At 42.8% G+C, this 18143-nt stretch overlaps 3 protein-coding genes and 1 long non-coding RNA gene across 4 annotated transcripts in view; all 4 read right to left on the reverse strand.

The window, feature by feature from the left end:
* Positions 1 to 4581: 4581 nt before the first annotated feature.
* LOC124021075 (zinc finger protein 486-like) lies at positions 4582 to 6191 on the reverse strand. The gene is made up of 2 exons (XM_046336395.1): positions 5840 to 6191; positions 4582 to 4935 (listed from the first exon to the last, which is right to left on the reverse strand). The coding sequence occupies exons 1-2, from the start codon at positions 6083 to 6085 to the stop codon at positions 4720 to 4722; spliced, it is 462 nt and encodes a 153-aa protein (XP_046192351.1). The 5' UTR covers positions 6086 to 6191; the 3' UTR covers positions 4582 to 4719.
* Positions 6192 to 6216: 25 nt separating this feature from the next.
* Positions 6217 to 7255, reverse strand: LOC124021076. The gene is made up of 3 exons (XR_006836187.1): positions 6770 to 7255; positions 6359 to 6539; positions 6217 to 6238 (listed from the first exon to the last, which is right to left on the reverse strand). It is a non-coding gene; the product is annotated as an uncharacterized LOC124021076 (long non-coding RNA).
* Positions 7256 to 7344: 89 nt separating this feature from the next.
* Positions 7345 to 18143, reverse strand: part of LOC124021081 (solute carrier family 43 member 3-like) — a 13511-nt gene continuing 2712 nt past the window's right edge. The window contains exons 2-11 of the mRNA XM_046336410.1: positions 16996 to 17042; positions 16348 to 16424; positions 11092 to 11184; positions 10289 to 10428; positions 9263 to 9414; positions 9028 to 9171; positions 8835 to 8942; positions 8294 to 8480; positions 7921 to 8044; positions 7345 to 7667 (exon numbers count right to left, since the gene is read on the reverse strand). Of these exons, the coding sequence (XP_046192366.1) occupies positions 7527 to 7667; positions 7921 to 8044; positions 8294 to 8480; positions 8835 to 8942; positions 9028 to 9171; positions 9263 to 9414; positions 10289 to 10428; positions 11092 to 11184; positions 16348 to 16424; positions 16996 to 17017 (1188 nt within the window). The 5' untranslated portion in view covers positions 17018 to 17042 and the 3' untranslated portion in view covers positions 7345 to 7526. The remainder of the gene's footprint in view (positions 7668 to 7920; positions 8045 to 8293; positions 8481 to 8834; positions 8943 to 9027; positions 9172 to 9262; positions 9415 to 10288; positions 10429 to 11091; positions 11185 to 16347; positions 16425 to 16995; positions 17043 to 18143) is intronic.
* Positions 8589 to 18143, reverse strand: part of LOC124021080 (zinc finger protein 490-like) — a 21635-nt gene continuing 12080 nt past the window's right edge. Inside the window, exon 5 of the mRNA XM_046336409.1 lies at positions 8589 to 8644. The gene's annotated coding sequence lies outside the window, so the exon portion shown is untranslated. The remainder of the gene's footprint in view (positions 8645 to 18143) is intronic.

Consider the following 18143-nt stretch of genomic DNA (forward strand, 5'->3'; position numbering starts at 1 on the left):
GTGCTGCCATAGTTGTGATGTCTGGTCATGGAGGTGACTGGTGCTGCCATAGATGTGATGTCTGGTCATGGAGGTGACTGGTGCTACCATAGATGTGATGTCTGGTTATGGAGGTGACTGGTGCTGCCATAGTTGTGATGTCTGGTCATGGAGGTGACTGGTGCTGCCATAGTTGTGATGTCTGGTCATGGAGGTGACTGGTGCTGCCATAGTTGTGATGTCTGGCCATGGAGGTGACTGGTGCTGCCATAGTTGTGATGTCTGGTCATGGAGGTGACTGGTGCTGCCATAGTTGTGATGTCTGGCCATGGAGGTGACTGGTGCTACCATAGATGTGATGTCTGGTTATGGAGGTGACTGGTGCTGCCATGATGTCTGGCCATGGAGGTGACTGGTGCTGCCATGGATGTCTGGTCATGGAGGTGACTGGTGCTGCCATAGTTGTGATGTCTGGCCATGGAGGTGACTGGTGCTACCATAGATGGATGTCTGGTTATGGAGGTGACTGGTGCTGCCATAGTTGTGATGTCTGGCCATGGAGGTGACTGGTGCTACCATAGATGTGATGTCTGGTTATGGAGGTGACTGGTGCTGCCATAGTTGTGATGTCTGGCCATGGAGGTGACTGGTGCTGCCATAGTTGTGATGTCTGGCCATGGAGGTGACTAGTGCTGCCATAGTTGTGATGTCTGGCCATGGAGGTGACATGTGAGGTCTGGCCATGGAGGTGACTGGTGCTGCCATAGTTGTGAGGTCTGGTCTGGCCATGGAGGTTGTGATGTCTGGCCATGGAGGTGACTGGTGCTGCCATAGTTGTGAGGTCTGGTCTGGCCATGGAGGTGACTGGTGCTGCCATAGTTGTGATGTCTGGCCATGGAGGTGACTGGTGCTGCCATAGTTGTGATGTCTGGCCATGGAGGTGACTGGTGCTGCCATAGTTGTGATGTCTGGTCATGGAGGTGACTGGTGCTGCCATAGTTGTGATGTCTGGCCATGGAGGTGACTGGTGCTGCCATAGTTGTGATGTCTGGCCATGGAGGTGACTGGTGCTGCCATGGAGGTGACTGGTGCTGCCATAGTTGTGATGTGATGTGACTGGTGCCATGGAGTCTGTGACTGGTGCTGCCATAGTTGTGATGTCTGGTCATGGAGGTGACTGGTGCTGCCATAGTTGTGATGTCTGGAGGTGACTGGTGCTATGATGATGTCTGTGACTGGTGCTGCCATAGTTGTGATGTCTGGCCATGGAGGTGACTGGTGCTACCATAGATGTGATGTCTGGTTATGGAGGTGACTGGTGCTGCCATAGTTGTGATGTCTGGCCATGGAGGTGACTGGTGCTACCATAGATGTGATGTCTGGTTATGGAGGTGACTGGTGCTGCCACCATAGTTGTGATGTCTGGCCATGGAGGTGACTGGTGCTACCATAGATGTGATGTCTGGTTATGGAGGTGACTGGTGCTGCCATAGTTGTGATGTCTGGCCATGGAGGTGACTGGTGCTGCCATGGTTAGTTGTGATGTCTGGCCATGGAGGTGACTGGTGCTACCATAGGTGGAGGTGACTGGTGCTGCCATAGTTGTGATGTCTGGCCATGGAGGTGACTGGTGCTGATGTGATGTCTGGTTATGGAGGTGACTGGTGCTGCCATAGTTGTGATGTCTGGTCATGGAGGTGACTGGTGCTGCCATAGTTGTGATGTCTGGCCATGGAGGTGACTGGTGCTGCCATAGTTGTGATGTCTGGCCATGGAGGTGACTGGTGCTGGTTATGGAGGTGACTGGTGCTGCCATAGTTGTGATGTCTGGCCATGGAGGTGACTGGTGCTACCATAGATGTGATGTCTGGTTATGGAGGTGACTGGTGCTGCCATAGTTGTGATGTCTGGTCATGGAGGTGACTGGTGCTGCCATAGATGTGATGTCTGGTCATGGAGGTGACTGGTGCTACCATAGATGTGATGTCTGGTTATGGAGGTGACTGGTGCTGCCATAGTTGTGATGTCTGGCCATGGAGGTGACTGGTGCTGCCATAGTTGTGATGTCTGGTCATGGAGGTGACTGGTGCTGCCATAGTTGTGATGTCTGGCCATGGAGGTGACTGGTGCTACCATAGATGTGATGTCTGGTTATGGAGGTGACTGGTGCTGCCATAGTTGTGATGTCTGGCCATGGAGGTGACTGGTGCTGCCATAGTTGTGATGTCTGGTCATGGAGGTGACTGGTGCTGCCATAGTTGTGATGTCTGGCCATGGAGGTGACTGGTGCTACCATAGATGTGATGTCTGGTTATGGAGGTGACTGGTGCTGCCATAGTTGTGATGTCTGGCCATGGAGGTGACTGGTGCTACCATAGATGTGATGTCTGGTTATGGAGGTGACTGGTGCTGCCATAGTTGTGATGTCTGGCCATGGAGGTGACTGGTGCTACCATAGATGTGATGTCTGGTTATGGAGGTGACTGGTGCTGCCATAGTTGTGATGTCTGGCCATGGAGGTGACTGGTGCTACCATAGATGTGATGTCTGGTTATGGAGGTGACTGGTGCTGCCATAGTTGTGATGTCTGGCCATGGAGGTGACTGGTGCTACCATAGATGTGATGTCTGGTTATGGAGGTGACTGGTGCTGCCATAGTTGTGATGTCTGGCCATGGAGGTGACTGGTGCTACCATAGATGTGATGTCTGGTTATGGAGGTGACTGGTGCTGCCATAGTTGTGATGTCTGGCCATGGAGGTGACTGGTGCTACCATAGATGTGATGTCTGGTTATGGAGGTGACTGGTGCTGCCATAGTTGTGATGTCTGCATGGAGGTGACTGGTGCTACCATGTTGTGATGTCTGGCCATGGAGGTGACTGGTGCTGCCATAGTTGTGATGTCTGGCCATGGAGGTGACTGGTGCTGCCATAGTTGTGATGTCTGGCCATGGAGGTGACTGGTGCTGCCATAGTTGTGATGTCTGGCCATGGAGGTGACTGGTGCTGCCATGTTGTGATGTCTGGCCATGGAGGTGACTGGTGCTGCCAGTTGTGATGTCTGGTCTGGAGGTGACTGGTGCTGCCATAGTTGTGATGTCTGGCCATGGAGGTGACTGGTGCTGCCATAGTTGTGATGTCTGGCCATGGAGGTGACTGGTGCTGCCATAGATGTGATGTCTGGTTATGGAGGTGACTGGTGCTGCCATAGTTGTGATGTCTGGTCATGGAGGTGACTGGTGCTGCCATAGCTGTGATGTCTGGCCATGGAGGTGACTGGTGCTGCCATAGTTGTGATGTCTGGTCATGGAGGTGACTGGTGCTGCCATAGTTGTGATGTCTGGCCATGGAGGTGACTGGTGCTGCCATAGTTGTGATGTCTGGTCATGGAGGTGACTGGTGCTGCCATAGTTGTGATGTCTGGCCATGGAGGTGACTGGTGCTGCCATAGATGTGATGTCTGGTTATGGAGGTGACTGGTGCTGCCATAGTTGTGATGTCTGGTCATGGAGGTGACTGGTGCTGCCATAGCTGTGATGTCTGGCCATGGAGGTGACTGGTGCTGCCATAGTTGTGATGTCTGGTCATGGAGGTGACTGGTGCTGCCATAGTTGTGATGTCTGGCCATGGAGGTGACTGGTGCTGCCATAGTTGTGAGGTCTGGCCATGGAGGTGACTGGTGCTGCTACTATGTGTTTAGCTGCTACGGGTGAGACTTGTCAGGTATTTACTTACTAGTGTTACTATGGGTTTGGATACTATACTGGTGCTATGGGTGTTGCTTTGGATGATACCACAGGCATGTAAACGAGTCACAGAGGATGTTGTTTCGCTGTTTGGCCTGTAGATGGTGCTGTGACTCTACCAGGAGTTGTGAACCTCACTACAGGTGCCTGGAACAAGGTCAGAGGCTGTCCCACTCCCTGGTTGGCAACAATCATAAACACAGGCCTGGGACTTGTTCTTCCTGCTGACCCACACTGCATTCTAACAACAGTGCCTAGACTTGTTCTTGCTGCTACAGCACTCCCCGGCCCTGACACAAGCTGCAGTCTAACTGGTCCTAGACCTGTACTCCCTGCTACAGCACTCCCCGGCCCTGACACAAGCTGCAGTCTAACTGGTCCTAGACCTGTATTCCCTGCTACAGCACTCCCTGACACAAGCTGGTGTGTACTACTAGACACTGACAGAAGTAGTCTATAAGACGGGAACACGTTTTCTTCTTTCAACACCAAACTGCTCTGACTTCTTCATTGTGATCCTCCTCTTCTGCTGGAACTGTGTGTCTCCGTCTCCTCGTCACAGCTGTGTTGATCCAGTTGGTTCACACCTGAACGAAAGCGGTTTGGTTTGACCTGGACTGTCCTAGTCTTCGCCTCCAATCCAGATGACAGTTCAACTTTGACCCATGGGGGTGGACCAGCCCAGTCAAAACTGTTCGCTGCCCTGGCCCCCCAATGGTGGAACAAACTCCCTCACGACGCCAGGACAGCGGAGTCAATCACCACCTTCCGGAGACACCTGAAACCCCACCTCTTTAAGGAATACCTAGGATAGGATAAGTAATCCCTCTCACCCCCCCCCTTAAGTTTTAGATGCACTATTGTAAAGTGACTGTTCCACTGGATGTCATAAGGTGAATGCACCAATTTGTAAGTCGCTCTGGATAAGAGCGTCTGCTAAATGACTTAAATGTAATGTAATGTAAATGTGGACGGTTCGATGCCGTGCTCAACATTAAGGTGTCACTCCCAGGTGAACGCCCGCAGGCACATGGATCTTCCCGGACTTGGGCTCTGTAACGTGGGTACGGCGGTGGAGGCGGTCGGGCCAGAGGAATCCCTTGCCACGGTCGGGACAGAAGGAGGGCGTGTCGTCTGAGCGGAGCTTCAGGTGATGGGGTGTCTTGTTGCAGTCCTCAAAGGCGTGGTCACTGTCCTCCATGTTGTGGACCTAATACAGGGAACAATGTTGAGTTTCTCACGGCGCCATTTAGCTATTCTCATCGCCAGTCCTTTTATACGCCAATATTTTTCAAAAAAATATAGAATTTCAAAAACAACCGTTCAAAGCATACCTATAGTATACCATTGTGTGTAGTTGTTGGGAAATGATGATTAAATGACTGAACAAATCATTTTAAATGGAATTGTAACTAAGTAAACTTATACTCTGTTTTATTATATCTGATGAACAATATGAGTTCATAAGAAGGGATTGTGAGACACAGATGAGGAGTAATTAAAGTTAATGAACACCATTCCAACTAGGAAGAAACTAATGGGTTGTGGACTGTGGAAACCCATAAGTTCGTTAGCCTATGATTGACCCTACAGAAACTTAGCTCTGGGGATTTTAGATAAGGCAGTGAGTGCATTCCTAGGGTTTCTGTTAATTAAAACTGTCAGTTCAGTGGTGATCGATAATGTTGAGGGGTCAAAAGTTATCTGGGAGTGTTAGTAAGTTAGAATGAACTTTTCACCTCACTTTGTCCCGGTTGAGAGGAGGGGATTCTGTTAAAGCAATGAAATGATGTCATGATCTGTATATAAACTGTTTGTGATTAAGTGTCAGCGCGCTCCGAGAATAAATTATATTACCTATTATTGAAAGACTGGTCTGCGACTATTTTTAACAAACAAAAAATCGTAGAAATTCTCAAAATATATTAAGGGCTTTCAATTGATGAAAGCACATTGGCATAATTAAATTACAGTAACAGTAGTATTGTTTAGAGTAAATACAGGAGTCCACATCTCTCCAACACTTCCTCAAACCCTTATGAACAGTGTTTCCTACCTACATGTACACTGACAGCAAAACCAGGGACCAGTCCTCTCAACCTAACTTGACTGACCTTGTGGTTATGCAGAATCCTGGCTGTCCTGAAGGCCTTGGGACACTTCTCACACAGGAAGGGCCTTGTCACCAGCTGATGACTCAGATCATACACTGTTCTGAAGAAATTGTCACACTGGGGACACGGGTGAGGTTGCTCAGTCAGGTGACACAGGGTGTGCGCCTTCGTCATACCGGCGGTCGCAAACGTCTTCTCACAGCACGGAAACGGCTGCTCGCTCGTGGGCGGCGACCGCCGTGGCATTGGAGAAGAATTTGCCGCAGTGGGAGCACATGTATGGCTTGGGCCTGTCCTCTTGGTGGGTGAGCATGTGTTGCTTGCATCCGTCGGAACGGAAGAAGGTGCCCGGGCAGGCGGTGCCCGGCAGGCGGAGCTGTAGTAGTTTGTGTTAGATTCCTGTCGACCAATAAAAATAACAGAACGGGTAGGTTGGCACTGAAAGTAGCTAGTTCCAAAGAGCCTATCACTCTCACCACAAGATGAAATCATGTCTTACTACTTCTACCCAGTTCCTACCTGTCTGGGAGGTCTTGTTGCAGTCGGAGCAGGAGTAAGGCTTCTCTCCCGTGTGGACACTAGGTGCATCATCCTGTCCTGAACATATGGCCACAGACTGCATGTGTGGTGGAGGCTTGATCCACTGACACAGTATGATGGATCTGAGTCTGCTTTGGTATCACTGTGGTCTACATGTGACCTGTTGTTGTTGGGGAAGTAAGCCAACCGTCAACATTGGCAATAACTTGAACCGATTTTTATCTCCTAACTTGTTATGGGCTACATTTCATAAACGTACCCCCCCAAACTTGATCAAAATACGTTCTCTACTGTGTGTTTGATTACAATCAATTATACAGCAGTAAGCTACACACATATTGGACAATGTTTTGTATGTTATATTGATTCAGTGTGTGTAGAATGAACTACCTGTGTCTGTGCCATCGTTGTCGTAACTGACATCTTCATTTTCAGCTTCTTCCGCCGCTACCTGAAGTACTCTGCTCTCTCCGTTCTCGGTACTGGACCTTTCACGGTAAGAACGTCGGCGACCTGACTTTTCGACAGCTTGATTCTCTCCGCCAGTAACGCTTTTTGCAGAGAACCCATAAAACGTGCCAACGGCACTTCAGAGATGGACGGAAATAAAACCACGACTTCCTCTGTTGACATATGTAAAGATCCGTTGTTTTTGAAGTTGTGTAAAACTAGATCACTTCATCCACCCTTCGACTCGGAATAAAATTGTAGCTAAACGTGTTTTCCTACATTTCTAAAGCTGTTGTGAAACTCAGGATATTGGGTGTTCATCGGCAATTTCAACTCTTGCCTACACGAGACGAAAACCTTGAATACCAATCTTTATCAGCCTAAATTTATGTGATCGCCAACTGGTTTGTTTTGGACTGAGTGATTAAATTTAACCGGAAACCAGTTTGTTTTCATTGACGACTTCCGGCATGACAGTCTGCTATGACTTAATATGCTTAAAAATGAGGACACAATAATGGATAATCATTTTTATTGACAACTATCCAACAAAACATACTGATGGAATATGGGATTACTGTAAAACATAAGTATAAAAAAGTGTTTTATTATTTTACATATTCACATATTCCCTTTAAACAATTAGAAATAAGACAATTCCTGTTTCCCTTGGCTCAGGACCATCATGTAATGTGCCCTACATTTTGGCCTCAGCCAATGTGATGGCAGCACCGCCGGCCATATCCTCCCTCTGATTGGTCAGTTTCCTGCAGTGGTAGAAGATGTTGATTGGATGGATGAATGCCAGTAGAGTGAGGAGAGTCAGAGCGATGTTCACCTGAGGAGGAAAGACAAAGACAGCCCTTTTGAGAGCGTAGCCTTAACCTTACATGTGTACAAAGTAGGCCAACTGCAAGTTACATGGTTTTTGTTATGAGCTTCAACAAAGACAGTTAAATATTTAGTTTTTGGCAAGTACAGCACAGTACATGTACTAATCTCATCCACCCTGCCGGCTCTCTCGCGATAGCAACTGAGCCTGGGGACGAGGTTAGTCATCTAGTGACCATATGTTTGTATGATCCACTCACATAGAAGGGGTCTCCACCTAGGGCTCCTTTGACCAGGGCGAAACAGGGGTACTGCAGCAGTGACACCACGGCAGACAGAGACATCACCAAACCATACAGCTTCCCAAAGTGGACCCCAGGAAAACTGGTGAGAGAGGGCAGGATGGAGAAAGACATCAACTGAGGGAAGTATGAATGAGGAGCACTCAGTCACCTTCCTTTATTGAAAACTTTAGTCTTTCAACTGTATTTTCACATTTTAGAATGTCAAGTCTATTGTCTTTATTTTTGAGTCCCTTGTTCCTTCTTCTATAATCTTCCTTTTTATTTCCTTCCTGTCAGATCTCTCTATTAATCTGCCCCCACTATCTGTCTCTATCCCGCTTTCACTCACGCGATGCTGATGAAGGCTGCGTTGCCTCCGTAGAGGAAGGAGCGGTTGAGGACCTGCAGGATGAAGGTGAGGTACTGGAGAGGGAGGAGAGGAGAGGAGGCGCAGATGGAGAAGAGGAGGCACTGGAGGGAGGTGAGGAAGAGGGAGAGAGAGGAGGAGCGCAGGTCTGCCTCCTTATCTGTTTCTCCTATAGAGGGAGGATGTGAGAGAAAGGTTGGGTGAGGATGATGATGATGATGGACACACACACACACACACACACACACACACACACACACACACACACACACACACACACACACACACACACACACACACACACACACACACACACACACACACACACACACAGAACCATGGCCATGCTCATGAGGCATGAAATATAATTAAAAAATATATATTCTAGACTGAAACAGAAGGTAGGCCTACTACCTGAACAAATAAGGATACCCATTTTTGTCTTTAATTGCTTAACATTTAGCTACTTTGAGCACTATTGAACACCATCCTGTTGTTGCTAAGCTAGAGCCATGTGACCCACCTGGAGCCAGAGGCTTCCCCTTGTGTCTGTCCATGATGAGGCCATTCCAGGGAGCACAGAGGACCCCACAGAGCTGGGTGAAGGCAAAGGCATTGGTGTACTGACTCACTGGGAGAGAGGGGGGAGTATTTAGATTCATTCAATGAACCTATGCTTTGGTGTGTGCATGCGTGTGTTCATGTGTGTGGTTTACCCAGGGCTGAGTCGTTGTCGGCCAGCCGGTTGAGCATGGGGTTCAGTGTTCCGATGAAGAGGTAGTGTCTCAGCTGCATGACAGACAGCCACACCAGATGCCACAGGAAGAACCACGACTGCACACAGCTCCTGAAACTGGCCACTGAGAGAGAGAGAGAGGAGAACATTTGAGTCAACAAAATGCACCTTCCATTCCCCAGCCAGATTAAAGATTGTAGTTGGCCAAACGACACCTTTCCCAGAGTCTTCCGACTGCTGCCCATCATCAGGCTGTAGGGGCATGTTGTCGGTCTCAGCTGGCCCCTCCCCCTCCGATGTCATCCCCGTCTCTCGCGTCTTCTCAATCTCCTCTACGTTGTAGCTGTTGGACTTTCCAGGGCTTACGCTGTTGAAAAGGAAGCATCAGAGTATAATGAAATATGTTTTATCATCAGGGTCACCCATCTCATATGAATGGATGTCATTGAGACTAACCGAACACATCAGGGTCCCCCATCTCATATGAATGGATGTCATTGAGACTAACCGAACACATCAGGGTCCCCCATCTGATATGAATGGATGTCATTGAGACTAACCGAACACATCAGGGTCACCCATCTGATATGAATGGATGTCATTGAGACTAACCGAACACATCAGGGTCCCCCATCTCATATGAATGGATGTCATTGAGACTAACCGAACACATCAGGGTCCCCCATCTGATATGAATGGATGTCATTGAGACTAACCGATCAGGGTCATATGAATGGATGTCATTGAGACTAACCGAACACATCAGGGTCCCCCATCTCATATGAATGGATGTCATTGAGACTAACCGAACACATCAGGGTCCCCCATCTCATATGAATGGATGTCATTGAGACTAACCGAACACATCAGGGTCACCCATCTCATATGAATGGATGTCATTGAGACTAACCGAACAATTCAATACCATTTGTTAAATGCCAAACACTAATAATGATTTAATTTCGTTTAGCATTTATCTATGAACATGTACAGGACTTTTTCCTGCCCAAGTAATCTGACAAGGAAACACTCCATGGTCTGGAAACCCCCCAGGCCCTATGCGAGTCGTAGTTCTCTAGGTGACAACTACAACCCCCATACATACTATGGCATTATGTATCATAGGGCCTGGTCAGATGAATACTGTCGTATGTGTGGGAGTTGGATATAGTTCTCACCCATAGGTGAAGCCCTCAGGGAGTGGATAGTTGGTGTGGGTGGGAGTTGGATATAGTTCTCACCCATAGGTGAAGCCCTCAGGGAGTGGGTAGGGAATGTGGGTGTTGGGCATGAGGAAGAACGTCCTGAGGAGGTGGATGACACTGCAGACAGAGAGAATGAGGAAGGAGGAGCGGAGGGAGACCCCTCCTTCATACATCACCTGAGACGGAGGGAGAGAGAGATGGATAAGCACAGCCACCAATGGATAGCTATTAAACAACCATGACTACATATAATACAAATATAATCAATATATGGGATATATCTACAATATGTACAAATATAATCAATATATGGGATATATCTACAATATATACAAATATAATCAATATATTTAATCAATATGATATATCTACAATATATACAAATATAATCAATATGGGATATATCTACAATATATACAAATTTAATCAATATGGGATATATCTACAATATATACAAATTTAATCAATATGGGATATATCTACAATATATACAAATTTAATCAATATATGGGATATATCTACAATATATACAAATTTAATCAATATATGGGATATATCTACAATATATACAAATTTAATCAATATATGGGATATATCTACAATATATACAAATTTAATCAATATATGGGATATATCTACAATATAATCACATTTAATCAATATATGGGATATATCTACAATATAATCAATATATGGCATATATCTACAATATATACAAATTCATCTGTTTTATACACTTGGCCTTTTTAAGGCAGTTATCGAGTAACCTGACGAGCAGAACATTTTTCTCTCAGAGGCCTCTGTCCTGTAGGCTACAGTATGTGTGCGTTCTGTGATACCTTGATGATGAGGAAGACAGCCGAGGAAGAGTCGAAGGCTCCATTATAGAGGGTGATGATGGTGGAACGATGGGAGCCAAACAGGTTCCCAACCTATGGTAGCGAACAACAGTTCAACAACTGTGGACATCCATCCAAGAAGAATACATCCACCCATATAGTACACAGAATAAATACAGTGTCCATGTAGTACACAGAATAAATACAGTGTCCATGTAGTACACAGAATAAATACAGTGTCCATATAGTACACAGAATAAATACATCCACCCATGTAGTACACAGAATAAATACAGTGTCCATGTAGTACACAGAATAAATACAGTGTCCATATAGTACACAGAATAAATACAGTGTCCATGTAGTACACAGAATAAATACATCCACCCATATAAGAATAAATACCATATAATACACAGAATAAATACATCCACCCATATAGTACACAGAATAAATACAGTGTCCATATAGTACACAGAATAAATACAGTGTCCATATAGTAAACAGAATAAATACAGTGTCCATGTAGTACACAGAATAAATACATCCACCCATATAATACACAGAATAAATACAGTGTCCATGTAGTACACAGAATAAATACATCCACCCATATAATACACAGAATAAATACAGTGTCCATATAGTACACAGAATAAATACATCCACCCATATAATACACAGAATAAATACATCCACCCATATAATACACAGAATAAATACATCCACCCATATAATACACAGAATAAATACAGTGTCCATGTAGTACACAGAATAAATACAGTGTCCATATAGTACACAGAATAAATACAGTGTCCATGTAGTACACAGAATAAATACATCCACCCATATAATACACAGAATAAATACAGTGTCCATGTAGTACACAGAATAAATACATCCACCCATATACACAGAATAAATACATCCACCCATATAGTACACAGAATAAATACAGTGTCCATGTAGTACACAGTATAAATACATCCACCCATATAGTACACAGAATAAATACATCCACCCATATAGTACACAGAATAAATACAGTGTCCATGTAGTACACAGTATAAATACATCCACCCATATAGTACACAGAATAAATACATCCACCCATATAGTACACAGAATAAATACAGTGTCCATGTAGTACACAGAATAAATACAGTGTCCATGTAGTACACAGAATAAATACAGTGTCCATGTAGTACACAGAATAAATACAGTGTCCATATAGTACACAGAATAAATACAGTGTCCATGTAGTAAACAGTATAAATACAGTGTCCATGTAGTAAACAGAATAAATACATGTCCATATAGTACACAGAATAAATACAGTGTCCATGTAGTAAACAGAATAAATACAGTGTCCATATAGTACACAGAATAAATACAGTGTCCATGTAGTACACAGTATAAATACAGTGTCCATATAGTACACAGAATAAATACATCCACCCATATAGTACACAGAATAAATACAGTGTCCATGTAGTACACAGTATAAATACATCCACCCATATAGTACACAGAATAAATACATCCACCCATATAGTACACAGAATAAATACAGTGTCCATGTAGTACACAGAATAAATACAGTGTCCATGTAGTACACAGAATAAATACAGTGTCCATGTAGTACACAGAATAAATACAGTGTCCATATAGTACACAGAATAAATACAGTGTCCATGTAGTACACAGAATAAATACAGTGTCCATGTAGTACACAGAATAAATACAGTGTCCATATAGTACACATAATAAATACAGTGTCCATGTAGTAAACAGTATAAATACAGTGTCCATATAGTACACAGAATAAATACAGTGTCCATGTAGTAAACAGTATAAATACAGTGTCCATGTAGTAAACAGAATAAATACAGTGTCCATGTAGTACACAGAATAAATACATCCACCCATATAATACACAGAATAAATACAGTGTCCATGTAGTACACAGAATAAATACATCCACCCATATAATACACAGAATAAATAGTGTCCATATAGTACACAGTATAAATACAGTGTCCATATAGTACACAGAATAAATACAGTACCCATATAGTACACAGAATAAATACAGTGTCCATATAGTACACAGAATAAATACAGTGTCCATATAGTACACAGAATAAATACAGTATCCATATAGTACACAGAATAAATACAGTATCCATATAGTACACAGTATAAATACAGTGTCCATATAGTACACAGAATAAATACAGTGTCCATATAGTACACAGAATAAATACAGTATCCATATAGTACACAGAATAAATACAGTGTCCATGTAGTACACAGTATAAATACAGTGTCCATATAGTACACAGAATAAATACAGTCCACCCATATAGTACACAGAATAAATACAGTGTCCATATAGTACACAGAATAAATACAGTGTCCATATAGTACACAGATAAATAATATAGTACAGTGTCCATATAGTACACAGAATAAATACAGTGTCCATATAATACACAGAATAAATACAGTGTCCATATAGTACACAGAATAAATACAGTGTCCATATAGTACACAGAATAAATACAGTGTCCATATAGTACACAGAATAAATACCATATAGTACACAGAATAAATACAGTGTCCATATAATACACAGAATAAATACAGTGTCCATATAGTACACAGAATAAAGTGTCCATATAGTACACAGAATAAATACAGTGTCCATATAGTACACAGAATAAATACAGTGTCCATATAGTACACAGAATAAATACAGTGTCCATATAGTACACAGTATCCATATAGTACACAGAATAAATACAGTGTCCATGTAGTAAACAGTATAAATACAGTGTCCATATAGTACACAGAATAAATACAGTGTCCATATAGTACACAGAATAAAGTGTCCATATAGTACACAGAATAAATACAGTGTCCATATAGTACACAGTATAAATACAGTGTCCATATAATACACAGAATAAATACAGTGTCCATATAGTACACAGAATAAATACAGTGTCCATATAGTACACAGTATAAATACAGTGTCCATATAATACACAGAATAAATACAGTGTCCATATAGTACACAGAATAAATACAGTGTCCATATAGTACACAGTATAAATACATCCACCCATATAGTACACAGAATAAATACATCCACCCATATAGTACACAGAATAAATACAGTGTCCATGTAGTACACAGTATAAATACATCCACCCATATAGTACACAGAATAAATACATCCACCCATATAGTACACAGAATAAATACAGTGTCCATGTAGTACACAGAATAAATACAGTGTCCATGTAGTACACAGAATAAATACAGTGTCCATGTAGTACACAGAATAAATACAGTGTCCATGTAGTACACAGAATAAATACAGTGTCCATATAGTACACAGAATAAATACAGTGTCCATGTAGTAAACAGTATAAATACAGTGTCCATGTAGTAAACAGAATAAATACAGTGTCCATATAGTACACAGTATAAATACAGTGTCCATGTAGTAAACAGTATAAATACAGTGTCCATATAGTACACAGAATAAATACAGTGTCCATGTAGTAAACAGTATAAATACAGTGTCCATGTAGTAAACAGAATAAATACAGTGTCCATGTAGTACACAGAATAAATACATCCACCCATATAATACACAGAATAAATACAGTGTCCATGTAGTACACAGAATAAATACATCCACCCATATAATACACAGAATAAATAGTGTCCATATAGTACACAGTATAAATACAGTGTCCATATAGTACACAGAATAAATACAGTACCCATATAGTACACAGAATAAATACAGTGTCCATATAGTACACAGAATAAATACAGTGTCCATATAGTACACAGAATAAATACAGTATCCATATAGTACACAGAATAAATACAGTATCCATATAGTACACAGTATAAATACAGTGTCCATATAGTACACAGAATAAATACAGTGTCCATATAGTACACAGAATAAATACAGTATCCATATAGTACACAGAATAAATACAGTGTCCATGTAGTACACAGTATAAATACAGTGTCCATATAGTACACAGAATAAATACAGTACCCATATAGTACACAGAATAAATACAGTGTCCATATAGTACACAGTATAAATACAGTGTCCATATAGTACACAGAATAAATACAGTGTCCATATAGTACACAGAATAAATACAGTATCCATATAGTACACAGAATAAATACAGTGTCCATGTAGTAAACAGTATAAATACAGTGTCCATGTAATACACAGAATAAATACAGTGTCCATATAGTACACAGAATAAATACAGTGTCCATATAGTACACAGAATAAATACAGTGTCCATATAGTACACAGAATAAAGTGTCCATATAGTACACAGAATAAATACAGTGTCCATATAATACACAGAATAAATACAGTGTCCATATAGTACACAGAATAAAGTGTCCATATAGTACACAGAATAAATACAGTGTCCATATAGTACACAGAATAAATACAGTGTCCATATAGTACACAGAATAAATACAGTGTCCATATAGTACACAGTATCCATATAGTACACAGAATAAATACAGTGTCCATGTAGTAAACAGTATAAATACAGTGTCCATATAGTACACAGAATAAATACAGTGTCCATATAGTACACAGAATAAAGTGTCCATATAGTACACAGAATAAATACAGTGTCCATATAGTACACAGTATAAATACAGTGTCCATATAATACACAGAATAAATACAGTGTCCATATAGTACACAGAATAAATACAGTGTCCATATAGTACACAGTATAAATACAGTGTCCATATAATACACAGAATAAATACAGTGTCCATATAGTACACAGAATAAATACAGTGTCCATATAGTACACAGTATCCATATAGTACACAGAATAAATACAGTGTCCATATAGTACACAGTATAAATACAGTATTTACTGAATAAATATCAGTTTTATGTGTCAGACAAAATAGTGTGTGACGTACACCTGTTACACAGACAAAATAGTGTGTGACGTACACCTGTTACACAGACAGAATAGTGTGTGACGTACACCTGTTACACAGACAAAATAGTGTGTGACGTACACCTGTTACACAGACAAAATAGTGTGTGACGTACACCTGTTACACAGACAAAATAGTGTGTGACGTACACCTGTTACACAGATGTAATGAATACTGTTTGTCCTGTCTGGAACTGTGTTGAAACTGAGGAGTCGTGGCATGCTGCTGTACCTGTATGTTTGTGATGAGGAACAATATACCTCCCACTGCGATGAAAGACAGGGCTGGGAACAGCAGCATGGACAGAGCTATTAGAGAGAGACACAGACAGCATAGGCCAACTTCAGCCTGGATCAATATTTACTCGTCCAACATCCAACACTAGGAATGTGCTCTCCCTAATGCTTTTGCAGGTCCCCGTCCCCAGTCCACCTGGTCGTACTGCTGCTCCAGTTTCTGCTGGTCTGCCTGACGTGCTACCTTATCCAGGACCTGCTGTTTCAACCCTCTCTCTCCTTCTCCCGGTGTCTCTCTCTCTCCACCTCTGAATGCTCGGCTATGAAAAGCCAACTGACACTTACTCCTGAAGTGCTGACCTGTTGCACCCTCTACAACCACGGTGATTATTATTTGACCCTGCTGGTCATCTATGAACGTTCGAACATCTTGAAGAACGATCTGGCCTTAATGGCCATGTACTCTTATCATTTCCACCCGGCATAGCCAGAAGAGGACTGGCCACCCCTCAGAGCCTGGTTCCTCTCTGGATAAATAGAGCTTTACATTTGATTGATTGTCTTTGTTCATTTATCAAATACACAAACACCAAGAGCTGTTCTGATTGAATAACAACCGTTATAATGTACAGTCAATGTTCACCTGAACTGGAGAAGGAAACCATCAGTGTACCAGTGGTGTAGAGACATCTGAGGGGGAATACAGAGCAGAGGTACATAAAGAGGTGTAGAGACATCTGAGGGGAATACAGAGCAGAGGTACATAAAGAGGTGTAGAGACATCTGAGGGGAATACAGAGCAGAGGTACATAAAGAGGTGTAGAGACATCTGAGGGGAATACAGAGCAGAGGTACATAAAGAGGTGTAGAGACATCTGAGGGAATACAGAGCAGAGTACATAAAGAGGTGTAGAGACATCTGAGGGGAATACAGAGGTACATAAGAGGTGTAGAGACATCTGAGGGGAAGAGACATCTGAGGGAATACAGAGGTACATAAAGAGGTGTAGAGACATCTGAGGGGAATACAGAGCAGAGGTACATAAGAGGTGTAGAGACATCTGAGGGAGAGCAGAGGTACATAAAGAGGTGTAGAGACATCTGAGGGAATACAGAGCAGAGGTACATAAAGAGAGAGACATCTGAGGGGAATACAGAGGTACATAAAGAGGTGTAGAGACATCTGAGGGGAATACAGAGGTGTAGAGACATAAATACAGAGGTGTAGAGACATCTGAGGGAATACAGAGCAGAGGTACATAAAGAGGTGTAGAGACATCTGAGGGGAATACAGAGCAGAGGTACATAAAGAGGTGTAGAGACATCTGAGGGAATACAGAGGTACATAAGAGAGACATCTGACATAAAAAGAGGTGTAGAGACATCTGAGGGAATACAGAGGTACATAAAGAGGTGTAGAGACAGAGGTACAGAGCAGAGGTAAAAAGAGGTGTAGAGACATCTGAGGGGAATACAGAGCAGAGGTACATAAAGAGGTGTAGAGACATCTGAGGGAATACAGAGGTACATAAAGAGTGTAGAGACATCTGAGGGAATACAGAGCAGAGGTACATAAAAAGAGGTGTAGAGACATCTGAGGGAATACAGAGGAGGTACATAAAGAGGTGTAGAGACATCTGAGGGAATACAGAGGTACATAAAGAGGTGTAGAGACATCTGAGGGAAATCTACATAAAGAGGTGTAGAGACATCTGAGGAGAATACAGAGGTACATAAAGAGGTGTAGAGACATCTGAGGGGAATACAGAGGTACATAAAGAGGTGTAGAGA

This window comes from Oncorhynchus gorbuscha, unplaced genomic scaffold (assembly GCF_021184085.1).
Source record: "Oncorhynchus gorbuscha isolate QuinsamMale2020 ecotype Even-year unplaced genomic scaffold, OgorEven_v1.0 Un_scaffold_1038, whole genome shotgun sequence".
Lineage (NCBI taxonomy): Eukaryota > Metazoa > Chordata > Actinopteri > Salmoniformes > Salmonidae > Oncorhynchus > Oncorhynchus gorbuscha.